Source organism: Prionailurus bengalensis, chromosome A2 (genome assembly GCF_016509475.1).
Source record: "Prionailurus bengalensis isolate Pbe53 chromosome A2, Fcat_Pben_1.1_paternal_pri, whole genome shotgun sequence".
Lineage (NCBI taxonomy): Eukaryota > Metazoa > Chordata > Mammalia > Carnivora > Felidae > Prionailurus > Prionailurus bengalensis.
Window position 1 is genome coordinate 122,453,159 of NC_057348.1, and position 20,401 is coordinate 122,473,559.

Here is a 20,401-nt window from a genome sequence, read left to right on the forward strand (position 1 = left end):
TCAGACGCTCAACCGCCCAAGCCACCCACGTTCCCCAAGCTCTGTCTCTATTATATTTATCAGGATTTCTACAATTTGTCTCCCAATATTTCCTCCAACTACATTTTCTTCATATTTAAGGCTTTATATATATAAATTATATATAATATATATAGTTCTAACAATAAAGCTATTCAAGAACCTAAGCCTTGTGTTTGATAATAGTATAAACATATACAGAAATGTAGCAGCACGATCAGAACAAGAATGGTATTTGCTGCAGTTTGACCTTTTGAATCTAAGAATTCATCCAGCTAAAAACCATCCCCATTAAAGATGCCCTGGAACTCAGCAAACAGCTCATGCCTCTAAAAGACACCAGGTGGCAGTGCAGCATAAGAAGTGAGTAGAATCTAGTCTGGTAACCTGATTCCACAAAATTAATCGGTACCATTTTTGAATGTGTGCCTTACCTGGCTGCTTGGACTACCAGTTCATCATGGCTTCAACTTCCTTTCCAGAAATGAGCGAGGCAGGATGCGCTTTTAGTGATACGGGTTTCACCTGGTTATTAACATGCAAATTCTTTTTCAGCTGGAAGACTGTTGACTGAAAATACAACTGTGTTGTCTGATACCACATCACCCCTGGCATTCTTAGCCTATTTTAGGAGATGATGAGATCACACTCTGATATTTGTTTCCAAAATTCTGGATCACGTGGGACCTCCACGGGCGGAGATGTTTGTGGAACAGATGGCCTACATGAACTACCTACCTTTGAGGGTGAGACTCTAAGGCCTAGAGCTATATTCCATTATTCTCTAGGAATTTTGAGTCTGCAGATGAAACAGAGACACATATGAACAGCCAAGTAGGGTTTTTTTCTTTTTTAGAAAAGTACAATGATACTTCAATCTTTAAACGTACATTTCTTTTTCTGCATCAACTGAGATTTCGACATGTGAGAAGATATTGAATCAGCAGAGAATTAGAGTAAAGGCAAAACTAGGTTATTTCTTCATCCAGGGATGATACACTGATTTTAAAAGAATAGAAATGCCAACGGATTTCAACCAATTGCATGGAGCTCTGTGTTGGGAAGGCTTTTCAGGCTGGCTCTGGACTTGGTGGGAAGAGGTGCACTGACTGACTAATGTCTGTCGTAAGTGAAAAGAGGAGATGTGGTAACATATTTGTCACATACTGACACGTTTTCTATCTCTATATTACTCTGGTTCGGTGGCATCTTTAGCCATTACATTTTTGAGGGTCTATTTTATATGAACCACTGTGTTGGTTGCCATAGCAAACACAAATATGAAAAAGTGTGTGTGTGGGGGGGGTGGTCTTTACTCTCCCCAAAATGATCATATGGTAAGAAATAATTAAGATCTATGTAATTTGAGGCAGAATCACTGAAGTGTCACGAGGAAGCAAAAATAGATCATTCTGAGGGTTAACCAGGGCAAAAGACCAATTCTAGTCAAAGAGATCACAGCACATGACCCAGAGAAGACGACATTTTCTGTTGGGTCTTGAATAACGAAGGTTTTCATAAGGACAATAGGTGTAGAAGGAGTTACATAAAAAGAATGATGTGAACATACAGGAGAATAGGCCTGGTTCAGTCAGGAAACAGTTCCATGTGAAGGTGAGTGTAGGTGACAGATGTCACTTCATGAGGAGCTTGTCTTCTGGAAAAGGCACAATTAATATATTCTCCACATATTCATTCATTGAACAGAATCACCACCCAGTGATATCTTTATGCCTTTATGGCTTAGAATGCTTGAATTCAAATGCTTTGGCATTCATCTGACCTCTGATTATGGCCGGGGAGAAGGAGGGAAAGGGAGAGCTTGTACAGGATCCTAGCACAGCCAAACGTCTCTGTAAACTTGCCAGCCGTCACGGACAGGCGCTGAATCTCAGCCTGTAAGGAGCCCACTGGATGAGACAACAGTCAATTGAACTCCAACAGGGGAGTATGCTCATGGCAGACTTGCTCTTCATGTTTGTCTTGATAAAGCCTCTACCACTGGCCATTAGAAGTCAGTTTTTCTGGAGCTAGGAGGTGTCTGACATGCGAGGGAATATCATTTCCTGCTACCAAAAGCCATAATTATTAAGGAAGAAATCTGGAACTGGCTAGCAGAATTCCAGAGAAGTGTCAGTGAGAAGAGTGTGAAAACTGATTTGGAGAAATAAAAAAGATAAATGACTTTGAGAATGGGTGACTAAAAAAAAATGGGGGTCGTAGCAATAACAGAAATATAGACATCAGGAAGATCACAGTTGCAAAAGAATCCGGGAGTGAGGCTTAGGGTACCTTCAAGACATTCGGATGGAGAAGTCCATCTCAGAGTTGGGAATGCTTGTGTAGGCTTGAGAAAGTGATAGGGACAGATGTGTGGAGTTAGAAATCAAGCTGATGGAGTTGGTGCTTAAAATCCTAAGAAAAGATACAGTTTATTGGAAGAAATCTGAGGAGAAGAAGGCTGATGGCTTGATTTGGGGAAAAGTCCCGTGAGGAGGAGGAGTAGCCAACTAGTCAGGCAGTTAAGTAAAGAGATAAAAGACAAGTCAGGAGAATGCAGGGCTCATAGGCAAACGGAGGAGAGTTTCCAGATGAAATGGTGTGGGCAACAATGTGAAAGCCTTCAAAAAATTCAAAGGGAACAAGCCTGTGGAAATGTCGTTGTGCTTAGGCAGTCTGGATATCTATTTATTTGATTGTTGAATTTCATCGCTGATTGTCTATGAAAATCAAATGTAAGCACATTTTGGCAGTAGAAAAAGGATACAGTTCCGTTGGTTTTAAAGAGGAAGAGAAATTATATCTTCCTTTGAGATATCAGGGACGGATAAGAGGATGGCATAGAGTCAGATACCCACAAAGATCAGAAGCAAAATAATTAAGGAATGCTTTTCCTCCATGGACTGTATTTTCTTAATGCTGCAGTAGAGAGGACGGGGAAAAGGAAGCAGGAAGTTGAGGAAAGAGCCATCCATTTGGATTAACTGATGAGAGGTCAGGAAGATGCATTCAATGAGCAACGGTCCTTGAAAGGCTGATCTGCAGGTGTGTGAGTGGTCACGTTAGCTCAGTTGTAGGGCTTCTCTTACCAACGCTTCATGACATAGTTTCAATAAAGGACACAACACTGGCCCAAGATGGAGAGGGACACAGCCAGTCTGTGTTGGGAACAATCATGCTATCGTTGTTGGTCCTGGATTCTGTATTGGAACCACATGAGAGCATCGTTGAAGGACAGAGGATGCATAATGCTGGCGAGCAGGCTCAACAAAGAGGTACAGCAAGTCTGCAAGCAGCATGGCATGTGGAAACAATATATAGTCCTGTAATCAAAGGACCACAACTAAATCTCCTCTCTACACTTTACCACTAGCTCTGCAAACGTTCTGTAACGTTCTGTTTAACCCTTTGAATCTCAATTTATTGATTAGCAATAAGGACAATAAGTCTTTCCACACAGGTTTATTAGGAGTTAAATATATTATTAGTACATGTTAAAGTGCTTTAGACCTAGTGGGTACTTAAAAAATACTAACCAAATTTTACAATCTACTGTACTAGAGCAGTATAATGTAATTTCGGGTTTTAGCAGCCATAATTGGACATATTTGTCTCTGTTGTTACATTTACTTAATATCCTTTTACCATTGGGTCTTAAAGTTTGAAATCTTCTTATACCCAGTGAGTCATAAAAGATGAATTGTTTCTATAATGGCTGGTTTCTAGGCAAGGTGCTTCTATAAGCACTGGTCAGCTGAACCTCTTAGTCAGGTGCACAAAACAAAGTATGCCATAGAACGTTCGCAGAGAATCCAGAGAACATTAAAATACACACTTGAATACAGTATTCTGTAGCTATTATCACTTGTCATTCCCCAAAAGCAGTTTCTCATTTTCTTTAAATATAACAAAAGTATAATGAATGCTCATAAATCTCCTAAATTAGTCTTTAAACAATTCCACCAGGAAAGGCCTACTATCTACATCTATGATACAGCAGAATCTTCCCTGGCCCCAACTGGCCTCGCTGTGGCACCCGAGGCTATGCCAGGGTCAAGCCTGGGGCCAAGTAACCAATCTTTCACCCACCCCCAACTCCCAGTCCTAACACATCCTCACATTTAACTTAATTTAACAGACTCCCAATGAATCAAGATGTCGACCCAACAGTTTTTTTTTAATTAAAAATGGATCAAAGAGGGTGTAATTGATGAAGTGAAGTTGGCAGTCAGTGGGAAAATGAATTTAAACTTTGCAGATAAATAGGTGGCCTTCCATCTGTCTTAGGACATGGATCTTTATGGAAATCCCATACTTGAAAAATAGTTGTTATCAACCATCTCCACTTTTCCTCCCTACCTCACAGGGATTAGAAATCATAACAGTAAGAGTGCTGGAGTGTCTTCCCTATTTCAAAAGCTCAATGGATAAGATCATGGTAAGGCTTAAGTGGCTTGTGGTAAAAAAAGGTAGGAAGAGAAGGAAATTAGCATTCTCTCAACCCCTATTAGTGACAGTCACTGCCCCCTACCCATCTGAGGTTAGTATTACAACTAGATGGAAAAACAAAAACAAAACAATACCTAGGGACTTATTCTGGCCAGAAGTGGGGTGGGAAGAGGGACAGGCAGATTTATACTGCTCTTTTCTTACAGGGACTGGTCCTGCCTAAGAATTAGATTATATTACAAAGAGAAAAAAATACCATTCTGAAGCTTCTGTCAGTTCTTTGTGCTTATAGAAGCAGGACCCAGAATAAAGGCGCTTTGTTTGGCAGAGTGAGTTCATAAGCTTTAAAAGTGCCTTGAACTTGTGTGGTGTAGGGAGTGAGAGATGGATTGCTCTGTACATTCACAGGAATTGAAAGTTCAAGAGCGGGGGGGAGGTCTTGGTAGAAGGAGAAATCCAAGAAGATGCAGGCAAATCTGTGTCTAAGGAAGAAACAGCCATGAAGAATCATCCGCAAAGGGAGACTAGCTGATACTGCTATTGGATTTTTAATTTACATATTTCCTTCTGCTGTGCCATCATCCTAAACTTTCTGGTAAAGTCCGTTCTACACAGTAGGCTTGTATCGGTGGAACTTGGAAAAAACAAAGGGATGGGGTGTGGGAAAAGAGATGGGGTGAACAGGAAGAGACGAAAGACAGAACTGTAGGAGTAAGAGGCCAGGGGTGAACAGGGGTTCAGCGAAGTGCAAGATGAGAGCAAGAGGCAGCCACGACAGATAAACGACGGAAGCCCAAGAACTCCAAGGGTGCAGGAGACACAGGTGAAGGGAGCATGGGATGAGGGTGGGCCGTCGGGTTTCCAACTGAATGTTGAAATGCATATTAAAGATTGAGATGCAGGGTGAGGCAGAAACTGGTACCTGGGAGAACAGGCAGGTGGGTAAACATCACTAATTAAATCACTAACGTCTTTTTACTGAAGGTGGAGAATACGAACAACCTATCTGGTGTCATAAAACTAGTCAGGGACATTGCTCTCAAACTCAAAAGCCTAACTTCTTTTTACCATACTCCACTCTTTCTCCAAGAAATAATAGAGAATATTTATTGATATCGTTACCATATGCTTAGCCCTGGTACTGTGATAGGTGTTTCTACCCCCAAAGTGCCTGCCTGTTCTGAACTGCTAACTGGAATAATATGAACCAAGTTGATAACACAGGTGTTTACCTACGGACTAGCTGGTATTACGGGTTACTCATATTAACAAATTAATCGACTGGGTTTGTGGTATGGGAAGAAGGGGGTTTAAAAAAAAACCCTACCACCTATACAATCAGGAAGCCAATTGAAAAGTTTAAATTATGCTATTCATCTTGACAAGATATTCAGGACTAAATAGTGTCAAGGATAGGGAAAATCTAATGCTTTTCAAATGAATCCCAGAATTCTGAAGATGAAAAAGGTGACTCGTACAAGAAAGTCCTTGAAAAGCATCTTTTTATTTGCTGTAAGAATATAATCTGGCATTTGTATACAATCCATCACGCAAAAACAAAAACAAAAACGAAACACATGGTAGGTATCTTACAAGCAATGAGGAATCTCAGTATCTGAATTCAATCAAAATATTAGCCAAAGCTGAAAAATAGCATCTTGGGATAAAACAATACAGAAAATTCTGCCCTAGGATCATGGCTTCTAACGTCAAGAAGCACAGTCAAGAAAGCACAGCCACGTTGCTATCTCGATGCCTAAGACTGAAAGTATTGAAGGACAGATGAGAAACATCACTGATGATCCACTGGGAGCAAGGAGGCCAGTACCCCATGGGCAGTTTCACTGTTTGCTTAATGGCTCTGTGAAGCAGGCACTAAGGCACCTGTATACAAACAGGGAGGAAGTACCTGTTGAGCTAACCTTCTTCAGGCAGAATAGACGCTGTGAGCCTGCAGAAGGATCCCTTCGCTCAGGGACCAAGCAGGGAGTTAAGAATTACAATTGCTTTCCTAACAAAAAGTCACAGTGATTTTTCTTTTCGTAGAGTAATTAAATTTCCCTGAAACACCATCGTAAACCATGTTATAAATAAATTACTCACTAGCGTGATGGCCACTAAACTCTGGAGCTGGCTCAACTTGCATAACTGTGGTTTACTAGAAGTGAACTGTGGTGAAAGAGAGAAGAGAACACTAAACCATTTGCAGTCAGACTCCAGAGGCTATGGCCATCAGTACACAGCTTCTTCTTTGCAGGGGTGCCTGGGAGTTTGTTTGTTTGTTTTTTTTCCTTTTCTTTTCTTTTCTTTTCTTTTTTTTTTTTTGGATGTGGAATGCTCGTAATTACATCTGTTCTGTTCCTATTACTCACTGAGTTCAGCAATAACAATCCACACCTACATTACTCTCAATGTTCACCACAAAAGGCAGAGTGGGTATTATGAGTCCCACTTTCTAGTTAAGTAAACTGAGGCTTTTAAAGATGATGCCATTAGACCAAGGGCATGCAACTAGTTATAGACGGGACAGGACTGGAGATCAGAACCACCTGACAACAAACCTAAAGTTTTCCACTGCACCAGACCATTTCTAAAGGGATCAAAAGCTATTTCTGGCCTTGAAAGATTCCTTCCCACTTTGTGTGATTTTAGTCCCAAAGCAAAAACTCTAGGAGAGATTCAGAAGAGCTAAAAATGCCGCAATGGAGAGAGGTGAGTTATTGACTTCCATTCCTCCAAGAGCTGGAAGAGCAACTGAGATCCCAAAGGGCTCAGCTATATGGTCTGCTGGGAAGATTATCCGAAATTGAACCTAAAGGTATCTCCAACTTTATGGAGAAAAATCTGCAAATTAGGGATTTAAATTAGGTTCAGCAATTTACATCCTCCTGCCCCAGGACCACAAGACTTCTCCTGGGGTAGATCTCAAACCTGGAGTCTCTGAGGCATGGGCATCTCATTGATTTCTAGACTTGTCAACTGTAAGTGAAAGTAACAAATTAGAAGTACAGCCAAAATGTATCTCCTGCAAACTCTCAAATTTCAAAAGGTACGAAATGAGGCGATTGTGTGAGCATGCAACGAAAACCAAAGCATGCGTCTTTATTTTTAACTTGTATCTTCTCTGTGAAGCCTCTGTTCAGAATTACCTATGAACTCTATTCATCGGTCTTCTTTTCCGCCTGTGATTGTTACGTTCAGAAACACAACTTTTATCTTTAATGCATTTCCTTTGGAAGTTACATATTCACCTACATTTTAAATATTATAATAATCACCATATTTAAGAAATGCATATGCAAAAACACTTTTTTCTGCTGTATTTAAAGTTGGAAAAGATGCTTTAAGACTTACATTTCTTAAATACAATGATTATTAAACCAATATTCTTATTGGGGCAAGTCAACTTCTAGGGATGAAAGAAGTGTCAGTGGGAGGGATTCCATGTTTTCTAAAGAGGTGGCATTATTTTAATTTGGGTTCTATTTAGACTTTGAAAGATCTATACAAGTATAAGCCACATGAGACTAACCTCTTACTCCTGGAGTCTCCACTGACTCCCAAATCCAGTAACGGTTGGGTCCATAACAGAACAAAGGGGAAAATCACATACAGCCTTCACTTTGCCTTGGTGGAGTCAACCACGAAAGCACCAGCCCCCACGGCTTCCAACGGTCTTGGAAGCACATCCCACTGTGGCCGGTGAGTGCTGAGAGGCAGGGGAGTGGGTCTCTCCTTCACTCCCTCTCTTCCCCTTGACCTATTTCCTGTTCCAGTTATGTGAGATATTCTGAATCTTTTTCATTTTGATCCTCTGATCCAGCATCTTGTACCTCGCAGGATGCTCGTCAGTTTTCTTTGGGACCGAAGGTGCGTAGGAGCTAGATGCATAAGCAGGGCGTTTAAAATGACGTAGAGGAGGCTTGATGACTGGAGGCCATGCAAAGGAAGACAGACAACCATTAGCCTCGCCAATGACACGGCACAACCTAACTACTGTGGGCAACTTGCTCTCCCCTAGACCTGTCTGTTCTCTTTAAAACCAGGAAACAAACAAGTTGGACCCTCACTGGGAATCTTACTGCAGGTAGATGAATAAATAACATTATCACCCTCGTCATTTACTTAAAATAAAGAGATAGACAATGGGAGCAAGGAGGCCAGAGATAGACAATGTACACAACCTAGAGACAGACAATGAGGATCCCAGAATACAAAGCTTCTCTGACAACGAACGAATGGAGTTCAGGAAGTGAGTGGGAGCAGTGGTATCACTTTGGGGAACAGCAAAGTAAACACAGGTGAGCAGAGTCATACCATGATTCAGCATTTAGCACTGCGTGTAAGCTTCCAGGCTTGCAAAGTGGCAAACAATCTCGAAGCGCTAATAAAAAGTACATCACGGGGAAAATATTTGCCAAACACACACAGAAAGGTCTAGTGTCCAAAATGTTTTTTGAAAACTCTTAAAATCCAGCAAAAGGAAATAAACAACCCACTTTACCTCGGAGCAAAAGATCTGAACTGACTCCTCACCGAGGAAAATATGCATATAGCAAAGAAGGCACAGGAAAAGAGGCTCAACAATTTATGCCATTAGGGAATTGCACATTACAAGAGCAATGATATACACCACACACCTATTAGGATGGGCAAAATCCAAAACAAAACTGATGACACTGCTGGCGAGGATGCAAAGTGTCAGAGCCACTTCGGAAGACAGTTTGACAGCTTCTTACGAAGCTAGACATAGTTTTACCACACGATCCAGACATTCTGCTCCTGGGTATTTACCCCACTGATTTGAAAACCGGTGTCCACATAAAAACCTGCATGTGAATTTTATAGAAGTTTATTCATCATTGCCACAGACTGTAAGCCAAGAACTCCTTCAACTGGCTGTCCATGTTGTAGACCACCTACACGACGGGATATTATTCAGTGATGAAAAGAAATGAGCAGTCAAGACACATAAAGACATAAAGTACTAAAGTGATTCCTCCTCCTCTGCTCCCCTGTGCTCTGCCCCCCACCACCCACCCCACCTCTTCCCTCTCGGTCCCACTGGAGAGCACTCTGTGATACCATGTAAAAGTGAATAAAGGTAAAACCAGGTTAAATGATAATCACAAACAGATGAGATAGAACACTCAGGTAAAAGGTATGAAGGGCAGAGCAGGTGCTGAGCCATTTCCTCAAACACTAGTTCTCAGTGAGGCGATTGTACTAACATGTAAAAGGCCAGCAAAGAAAGGTAATACACAGTTGTGTCAGCGTGGAGGGCTAAGATTAGGAGACAGATCTATCAAACAAGAGGTTACCTTTGTGAAAACCAGTTTCACATATCTCTTCCAATATGATCAAGCAAAAGATCAGAACTTAAACATACAACTTAAATATACAATCATAGGGGTTAGTGAAGTTCTGGTACATTCTTAAAATATACTACTGTGATACTATGGAAAAGGGATATAGATGTCTATTAATAAAAATAGAGGTTCATGTAATACCGTTAAATCAAAAAAGCAGTAAACAGAATCTAATCTCATCACTATAAAAACACATCAATATGCGCATAGGAAAATCCCAAAGAACATACATTTAAATCATAGCAGTGATTACCCCCGAGTAGTATAAACATGGCTGTTGTTTTTTGGATGTGTACATTTTCTAATTTTTCTATGATGACCAGGTTTTAGTGACGTAACTTTTGAAAAATAAACATGCTATTAAAAATTCCTTCCATAGAATCATACATCAGAGTTATTCTACAAAATCATATGTAATAAAAAGCCAGAAAAACGGGGGTGACTCTGGGCTTTAATATTATAGACATCTCAGAGAGCTCATAGCTGAGTATACTTTTCACAGTCTATAGACTAATATTCATTCACTGATGTCTTAGAGCACTTATGTGTTGCTGATAAAACAGTGAACAAAACAGAAATCCCTGCCCTCATGGGACTTCCATTCTAGTGATTTCTGCTGAAATTTGTGACTTCACTTACAGAAGAAAAACATATTCAGGCATAATAAGGGATGCTATTACTACCATAACACCCACACCAACTTTTCCTAAGATGTTTAGCAAATGGTCCTGTAGTGACAGAATAATACATGTGCAGAAGAATCGAGAATTTTTTCAGACTTCACAGTGCTTAATTCTGTTTCTTAGGGTAAACAAGGGATTGCAGCACAAAACACTCTAGGAACAAGTGTAAAAACGACCCTGTTACCCTGGAGAATGGTGTAGAAACAAGAGAGGGTTTCAGATTAAAAGCTGATTGTTGCAAGCGTCTGGGCTAGCTGATTTACTGCTCTTCAAGTCACAATCCCTCTCCATATTCATTCTATTTTCGCTACTCAGCATGAGCCCAGCCAAAGTATTATTGAATTTCCCACTTCTCAGCAGGAAGAAACATTTACCGTTTGCTGGAATTCTTTTTGTCTGAACAAAAACTCCCCTTGCCACTGGAGTCGCTGCAAATAGAGTTGAACCTGCTGATAGAGATCGGCTCCCCACCAAGACTGTGGAAATACTTATATGCCTGCTGTCACCTTTACTCAAAATGTTGGAAAAAAGAAAAATTCATATAGTGCTGTTTTGTATGCATTGATTGCCTCTCCACTCTGCAGCGAAACATGATTTGATGACAGAGCAAAACAGCAGAGCTAGGGATAAGGGCACCATCTTGAATTTAATGGAGACTTTTGTTCTGGGATGCTCGCCTGGCCTCCAGGGCTCTTTCATTGGTCTCCTGGCTATTCTGGAGATACCGGAAGAGGATCTGATCCTTCCACTTTCAATGACTGCACACATCCCCCAGCTGAACCCAATCCGTAGTGTTAAAATCCACCTCTCCTTCCACCAGGGTAGAGAAGAACCAAACTGGGAACAGAATCCCCTCCCCTCCATATGCTTGATTATCAGCAAGTTGGACCTTTTTTCTCTTGGGGACGTATTTACAAAGTCGGCTCTCATCTCTTAGAGCAATTTACTTGGAGGAAATGATCTAATTAGCTAATGAAGATTTGACAAAGTCACATTTCTGCACTGAGCCTGAACTTGGGAAAGTCATTATCTATATTACTTTCAAAGGTGCTTAGGAAAAGAAAAGTGCATGACAAAAGTTGATCCATCACCTCCTTTATTTCACAATTATGCACAATATTTGTTTTTCACGAAAGCAATGCTCTTTGAGGGGTTTTAATCCTCATCTGCTTACATCTTATCTTACTCATCAACACCAGGGTTCTCCCGTTGTCTATGATCTTCTCCCCTTCCTCAGCCACCACCAACCTCTCCATTACACCCTCTCTGTCTCTGTCCCTGTCTCTATCAAGACCATTTTGCTTGGTGGCTACTTTTCTTGTGGTGTGGGAGAAGAGTCTATAGAACTAGTTTTCAGAAAATAGATTCAGACTTAGTCCTACGTCAAAATCATGCGGTTGTTAGTTGGATTCAGGCATTGCAATGTGAAAGAGGGCTTTTAAAGCTCTTTAAGATCACAGAGCCTGGAGCCTGCTTCAGAGTCTGTCTCCCTCTCTCTCCGCCCCTCCCCTGCTCACGGTCTGTCTCTCTCTGTCTCTCAAAAATAAATAAATGTTAAAAAAAAAATTTAAAGCTCTTTAAGGTCATATTAGACTACTGTTTCTCAAAGTATCCTTCAAGAAAGTTGCAAATGTAATAGGTATTGTTAGGGGATGGGGAAGTTCCTTGTCAAATTTAACTGGGTTAAAGGTAAACCACCATCTTCATGGTACCCCATCTTCTCAGACACCTAAATAATAGGGCTATGTATTAATGAATCCTTAAAAGCAGCCAATAGCATGTAGCTTTCCTCTGTTTCTTTTTAGGCTAAGGAACTCCCTTTATAGGGTCCTCTCATAGAGTGTTCAGCAGAAAACACTTTCAGAAAAACTGGGCTAATTCATTACCTTAGGGCATCATATCATATGCTATGATGATTCCCTACCTCAGGACACCTTGTTGTTCTGCACTGAGAGCAGGTCAGAGAGAACTGTCACTAGTCCTCACCTGGTGTTGGTCCTGCCTAATCTCAAGCTAAATAACAATTTGTGTGAGAATCCGTCTCTGTTCTTCTGATCCACTATGACTTGATTGTGATCTTCTGGAACCACTAACACTGAATCTCTGTTGCAGAGCACTACCTGTGATGGCAGCAACTTGGTCTATTCTTAGCTTCTGAATGAATTCTAATTATTAGCACCTTTTTATTTTATTTTTTGATGTTTATATGAAAGAAAGAGAGAGAGAGAGCATGAGTCAGGGAGCGGCAGAGAGAGAGGGAGAGAGAGAGAATCCCAAGCAGGCTCCATGCCGCCAGCACAGAGCCTGACTCGGAGCTCAATCCCAGGAACCATGAGATCATGATCTGAGCCAAGACTAAGAGTTGGACGCCCAACCAACTGAGCCACCCAGGCACCCTGATATTAGCACCTTTTAAAAATAAGAAGTGTTATACATGTATTTTCCGCTCTTTCAAAGAGAATGCCACGATAAGACCTTTGGAAAAAAATATTTCCATTATACACCTTTTCTATCTGCATTCACACACACACACACACACACACACACATCCCACATACACTAAACTAACAAGATAAAAAAATCACTTGCTGCCTCTGGAATATTGGTTTACGTGAAGAATAAAAATCCCACTTCCATACATTCCATTTCTAAAATCAGTGTCTACTTGTGGTATCTGCCTGAAAGCTGATGGAAAGTCCTTATGAAAATTACAAAAATCCTTCACAAGTTTTGAATTGCAAGGGATTAGAATGCTAACATCAGCTCCACTGAAGACGGAATGATAAAAGAACCTGAGCCTGTGATTTTCATTTCAGGTTTCACCACGGTAAAATAGTTATAATATCTGACATATATTGTGTACTAGGCACGATGCTAAGAATTTAACGAGAATTAGCCTTTAATCTACTCTACAACCCTGTGAAGCAAGCACTGTTACCACCCTCTTTTTGGGTGAGAAAACTGGAGCTTAGAGAACTTAAGCAACTTGCCAAAGCCTACACAACATGGCATGCAGGGAGCCTGGATTCTGGATTCACCTTCAAGCAGCTCAGCTTCAGAGCCTTAGTCCAATATTTAAGATAACCTTGGGGCAAAGTTCAGAGTAAGTTTTAGTAACTACCATAATAAGTTAAAAGAGTCAAAATTGTATCTCATTTACACTATCAATATTTGAGTATATAATCTGTATAATATATGGGATTCTTGAATACCTTGTTAGCAGCTATAGTTACACTTCCCCAAAAGCAAAAGCCAATCATTCCCCCCTTAATATAATTTGTGGTGATAACTTGGGAAGGAATTACATAAAGGTCTTAGCTAACAGATCTCTTAAATAACTGCTTTTGTCTCTTCCTTCACTTATGCCAGGTTGGAACGTTAACAGGCATTCCAAAAGTCTCAGCCCCTATCGATGAGCAATCAAGCTAGGTTGAGCTCCAGGTTGTTCTCTCCCTGGCTGCATATGAGAACCACTATGGGAGATTGAAAACATCCAAACGCTCAGCTCATACCCCAGATCAATTAAAGTAGAATCTATGGGGGGTTAGTCTGAGACTGCAAGAGTTTTTAAAGCTCTTCAGATAATTCCACTGTGCCAGAGTTTGAGAACTACTGTTTTGGTCTCTCCAAAGGTCTCCTTCCTTATCTTCACAAAAGAAACAATAGTAATAATATTTTGCACACTGGAAGTGTTCTGTAAACTGTAGAGAGCTAGCCAATGTTGCTGCTATATTTTGATCATAACATCCTGCCTTGCTAGGGAGGAGTCTTTTGTGCATCTATTAAGGTTGCTTGTGGCCTTCAGAATTATGCTTTGTCTCTCTCTCTCTCTCTCTCTGTCTCTCTGTCTCTCTCTCGTGTCCACTATGTTTTGTTCTTCTGTTGGGTCTACCATGAAGACAAAAGCTCTGAGAAATGAAAAGGTATTTTTGTTGTTGTCGGAGAAAGCAACTTTGTGATGCTATCATTTGAGAACTCTAAGAAGACCCACACCAAGAAGAACCAACCCTGAGATTAGCCATTATTTTCTAAATAAATCTAACACTTGGAAAAGCAAAGAATAAGAGCAGACAAAGAGGACATTCCTGATGTCTGACTGAAGGATAAGATAAGAGTGAGAGCTTGCCAGGCAGAGATTAATTTTAAAGCCTGCCTCTACCACTCCTGTTTTTTTCTTGGGCAAGTCACTTTTCCTGTAAACTCCAAGTAAGTTCCACATTTCTCCTCTCCAGCCCAAGCGTAACAGTTGCCTACTTCACAGGGCTTCTGGGAGGACTCAGCCAGACTGGGCATATAAAGGACTTACTATGGCGTCTGCAATAAAAAATGCCTTCGGTTCTTTATTGTTATCATTGTAGTGATAGTGATCACGTCCAAGGGTAACTCCTGGTGGATAAAGTGGGACTAAAACCCTGAACAGACAGAATGCCAAGAAGACTTCCAGGGTGGGCACTGCCATTCCCTGTAGGACTGATCTTGGGCTGATAGTTATAGTGTTGCTCAGTTTGAGATAATCTGCCTGATGTTAGTTTATGCCTCTGGATTTGTATTCTCTCTGGACATTTTCTATCTTCTTTTCGGGGCATCTTTTCAGATTATCTGGAATTCCAAACCTGGTTTATGTCTGATTCTGATCAAGTCAGCCATATCAGCTACTTTGGCATGACTCGGTTGCATTTTGAAGGTGAGCTCAGGAGAAAACATAAAATCAGCCAAAAGACTCTTCTCTATGTTAGCATCAGCTCCACGAAGGGCTGAATCAAGCAGGATTCTTCCTATTCCCAAGGCAGAAACACACCCTTTAAAACTCTAGCAGTTCGGCTGGACTGGCTTTCAAAGGTGGTCTTAAAGGGCAAGTGGATGATATTAACTGGCTTCAGCAGTAAAACAGGCTTGGTTCTTGTTCATTATCTAGGCTTCCCATGAGATGTTTTAAAAAGTGAAAGCGAAATAAAACAACCTTTTACAAATTCAAGGCTTGGCTGCTTAAGGAGACCCAGTAGCATGGTCTCCATCTTCTGTACTATTCGGTGTTTGCACACCCATTATCGCAGCTGCCCTCATCCTTGGAAGGGGCCAGGTTCAGTTCTGTCTCTACCGCGGATGACTCGGGCACATGGCTTCAGTGCCCCACATTAGATGTAGTGTTGTCTAAGGTGATGATCTACTCTAAAACCCCTCAAGGTGTGTTTTATACTAAAACTAAGATAATGAAACCCATTACCTACATTTTAAGACTCTGGCTCTCCAAGGACTTTACTTCAAGAAACTGAGAATGCTAAATAACCCACTGGTTCCCTGTTTTCACCTCACAGAGTAAAGATCCCAGAAACAGGAAGCCTGCCTCTGAGAAGCTATCCAGAAGGAGCTGAGGTGACACTGCATGAGCCAAACCACTACCTAGCATCAAATGATGACCCAACCAGCATTTTCAGGTCCCCAGAGGAACGTATGTCCATAGAGAAAAGATAACCTGCCTGGTTTTGTTGCCCTTCATCCAACTTGAAGTTGTTTGCTTCCACCTGCGGTTCTCCACCTTGGCTGCACATCAGATTGCCTGGAGAGCTTTAAAATTTACTGATGCCCAAGCTCTACTCTCAAAAGTCTCTGAAACGATCTATTATTTTAAGTTGGAGCCCAAACATCAGGATGTTTGTCACGTCCAGTGATTCTAACGTGTAGCCAGGTGGAGAAACACTGGCTTAGGTGCCAAGTTTGTTTTGAGAATAAGTCAGTTTATACTTAGGTATTAAGGAATATCTGGGGCAGCTGGCAGGATCTGGTCATTGCATGCAGGAGTTTCCAACCCTTGGCCATCTGCTAAAATCTGTGACAAGAATTGAACCCTTGAAAACCTACTTTGGAGGGAGGTGGTGTGGTATTACAAGAGAAGCATGGGTTTGGGACAGCACCTAACTGGGTTAAGCTATTACTAGCTGTAAGATTCTAAGGAGATGAACTATTCTGGGACTCAGGTATTTTTTTTTTGTTTGTTTTGTTTTCTGCTTTTCTGTAAAATGGGAAGAATAGTAACTACCTTGCATGGTGCCATAAGGATTTTAACGGGGATGTAAATGAGAACGTATATACAGTACTTTGTAAGCTTGAAGACTCCCAGTATGTTGTATATATTTGATATGTGGCTACCATTATTATTACAGAGCATAGGGGATGAATGGTCATCACTGAGGGCCTTTTCAAGGCGCCCTCCCTGATGGATTTCTTATGATAGTGTATAAAAGTCATATAATTCCCCACACAACTAGATGCTACTACATCAAAGACCTTACCAAACAATGAAGAGATTAATTTAATTTATTTATGAACATTTGGCAGAGAACACACCATTCTGATTCAAAAAAGACTAATTATCTAAAAAGTGCATGTGTGTGTGTATATATATATATATATATATACATACACATATATATGGAAATCTATATCAGCTACCTGAGGGAACCAGTTTGCTGAAACTAAGTGCCATTCTAACCAAAGCAAAAGCATCTAGCCCACATTCTAAACTACTTATACAATGTACAGATATGGATGTTTGTGCAATCACTTTGGGCAACACCTAACCATGAGTGTGAAGGGGTGCTGGAAATCCTGGTTGGGATGGGAAGTGTGGTTTAGACAACCAACCATGATGGAAGAAGTTTCAGTCACTGATTTCTAATCTTGATGTAATTAGGAAAATCACAAGGGCACTTTTGATTCTTAAGACTCTGCATTTATTATGCTGAGGCATAATAATTCTTCAAGTCACCTTCACTGGAAGCCATTCTTAAACCACTGATGCCCTGGTCTTTTAGATGCTTCTTTATGCTTTATCCTGCAGATCATTAATCCTGGCTACAAACCTCATGGGGACAGGGACAAGGTGTTATGCACACTTGCGTCCCCAGAACCTAATCACAGAACTGGTAACAGTTGGTGCTAAGAAATATTTAACAAATGAGTAAGCTACTCTGCATCACACTCAGTAACTTTCATAAATCTCGCATTTACTAAAGAATAAATGAATCATTTAGAAAACACATCAGCTGGCAAAGATGATGGGAATCTACAGACCCTGATAGGTCCCCCTTGCTTCAACAACGTCTTGATGTCTAGATTTGCTGCCCCTATTTGTTCCAAGAAGGGTGTCAGCAAGTTCCTTCGTCCTGAAGTCTCAAGTCTGAAGCCCGAACGTTTGCTTTACACAAATGCTACAACCTCAGCTCATTTCTACACTAGAGTATGGAGAGGCACTGAGGCATGGTTTTCAAACCCCTCTCCCTCTAACAAAGAGCTAAAAGAGGAGGAGCAGTTAAGTAAGGCCCGAAGACAAGCTCTCTTCTTATTCAAACAATGGCTGGTTATTAAATGCACTGCAACCTGAGGATTAAATGATTAATGATTTCATTTAATAAAATTATTATTTCAATTAATAAAAAAAAATAAGGAAGTCCTCCCTCAAGGAGGGATCACCTTCAATTTAGTTATTTGTTTTCATTTTGTTGGCCCCAGCAGGCCCAATGTATGTGAGCCATGGTGTTTTAAAGGAGAAAAATATTTTGGAGAAAAGCCAAGTATTTTTCCTGAGTTTTTTTTTTTTCCCCATCAATGTGTATGGTTTTCCACATGCACATGTGAAATGGGAAGTGTAAGGCTCATTCAGTAACTCTGCCCTTTGTTCATACCAACAAGGACCTATGCCTGGAGAAGACTGCAAAGCTAAATTTCACCAGGGGTCTGGAGCTCTGAAGTACTAAATCAAAATATAACACGTGAGCTTCGACCTACACCATTGTAAGAATGACAACTTCCATCCCTCAAACTGAACTCAACATAAAAGAATTACAAAAGAGCACTCACTGGAATCTTCACTCAAAACACAGGGCAGGGTCCCTCCACACTCATAGCTGGGTAATTGACCTAATCCCCAGACAGAGCACAAGTGTGCAAGAAAGGCGGTTACAGGGTGGACTATTTGACGTCTGTCTTTACCCACTAGCAATGAAACTCAAGCAAAAAGCATAGGCTTGTCTTGCCTCGCTAACTTTGAGCAAGCTGCTCATCCAATTATGCCTCAGTTTCCTGATTTGTGAAATGGAGATAACATTACCAGGATCAAGTGAGGTAATACATGTTAAGAATCTAACATTGTCCCTGATATTTAATAGATGTGCAATACATACCAAAGTATTTATTGTTAAAAACCTGTGTTAGGGAGATCAGAAGTTATTTTTTGAAGTTCATCACTCAATAACTTATAATACACATAATGTTTCATCCTGGTTAAAAAAAAAAAAAAAGCATAAACTTCCTAAAATGTCTTCAGACCTCAGAGCTGGTCAGGTCTCTTCTGAGGAATCCTCCGGATGGACGTTTTATCCGTAGTCCCCTAGAATAGGACACAGACAATGTCACTGCAAGCCAGCTGGCATCTCAACACACACGCTCTTTCTACGTCAGACACAGAGATTAGAAGCTGAGCTGCGTCTATTGCCAACACTACTGTGCATGCCAGCAGCTGCACACACAAAGAAGCAATCAGCTGTCTGCATCAGCAAATGGTGACAGGACTGTACCTTTCCATCTAGGGACCACTTCAGGAAAGTGATGGGACTGAGGCGCCCTGGGGAATCTGCTCAGAAGTAAGTCACTGACTAATCTCCATCATCAGCAGTCATGACTGTAAGTAGTGGTGAAGCTCCGGGCCACTCCTCCAGTGAGAGCCAACATCTCCTCAGCTCTCCATCATTTACAGCCCACCATGGAGCTTGACTGGGTTCACAAACCCCATGGGGCACAGTGGAAGTTGGCTCTAGAAAAAAATAGGCTGCAGGTGCTATTACTTTATGACACAGGAGTCACTTTGTGATAGATGTGCCAAGAATCAAGGTGATGTCCCCAGAAGAGTTTCCCGGTGCTGGAGTTTTAGGAGGACTCCTTTGATAACTTTGGAAACCACACAAGCAGTTCCTTAATGAGTTGTTCTCTGGTGGCTTCTGGATTGAAGCATGGTACCAGCAGAACTTTCTTCATATCTGAATCCTCGTATCTCCCCCCATATGTTAGAAAGAGAAAACATCAAATTTCTCTGCAATATATCTAAAATCAAGTTTTACATGGATGAAACCGAACAAAACAGTCTTGGAAGACAACCATAGATTTTTCACTTAAATTATTTAATATGTAATACTTTGAGCAGACAGAAAAGTATAGATAAAGGTATCAAATTCCCATGTATTCTCAATACAATTTAATCAACTGTTAACATTTTGCATATCAGTTCAAAAATGTATTTACTTTTTAAAGTTTATTTATTTTGAGAGAGAGATAGAGAGAGTGAGGGTGATGGGCAGAAAGAGGGGGAGAGATAGAACCCCAAGCAGGCTCTGTTCTGCCAACACAGAGCCCAATGTGGGGCTTGATCTACCGAACGATGAGATCATGACCTGTGCCGAAATCAAGAGTCAGACACTTAACAGACTGAGCCACCCAGGCGCCTCGGTTCAAAAATTTATTTAAAGAGATTAAATATCACAAATAGGGTTGAAGTACCTAGTACATTGTTCCATGATACTTCTCTCCCCCAACCCCCCACCACATGCAAAAAGCATCATATAGAATTGGGTATTCATTAGCCCTCTGCATATGTTCACTCAATTATTGAATTTGTGTGCATCTATTAAATATCTAATATTTTAGCTTGTTTTAAAAGATAATATAAATTGTATTAGATGGTATATGTCTTGTTGCAACTTGCTTTTCTTGTTCAATATTATGTTAAGCATTGTTTGTAACAGCAAAAAATGGAAAAAAAGCCATCAATAGGAGAATAATTAAATATCTTGTGGCTCATTTATATAATGGACTACTATATGAATATTAAAA

At 40.7% G+C, this 20,401-nt stretch overlaps 1 protein-coding gene across 3 annotated transcripts in view; it reads right to left on the minus strand.

The window, feature by feature from the left end:
• Positions 1-5,952: 5,952 nt before the first annotated feature.
• The window catches only part of PDE1C (phosphodiesterase 1C), a 507,283-nt gene continuing 492,834 nt past the window's right edge, over positions 5,953-20,401 (minus strand). For 2 of the 3 annotated variants that reach the window (XM_043589209.1, XM_043589211.1), the window contains one exon: positions 5,953-8,397. In XM_043589209.1, coding sequence (XP_043445144.1) covers positions 8,228-8,397 — 170 coding nt within the window. In that variant the 3' untranslated portion in view covers positions 5,953-8,227. Of the gene's footprint in view, positions 8,398-18,844; positions 18,906-20,401 lie in introns of all 3 variants that reach the window. The other variant, XM_043589210.1, reaches the window with a different exon arrangement.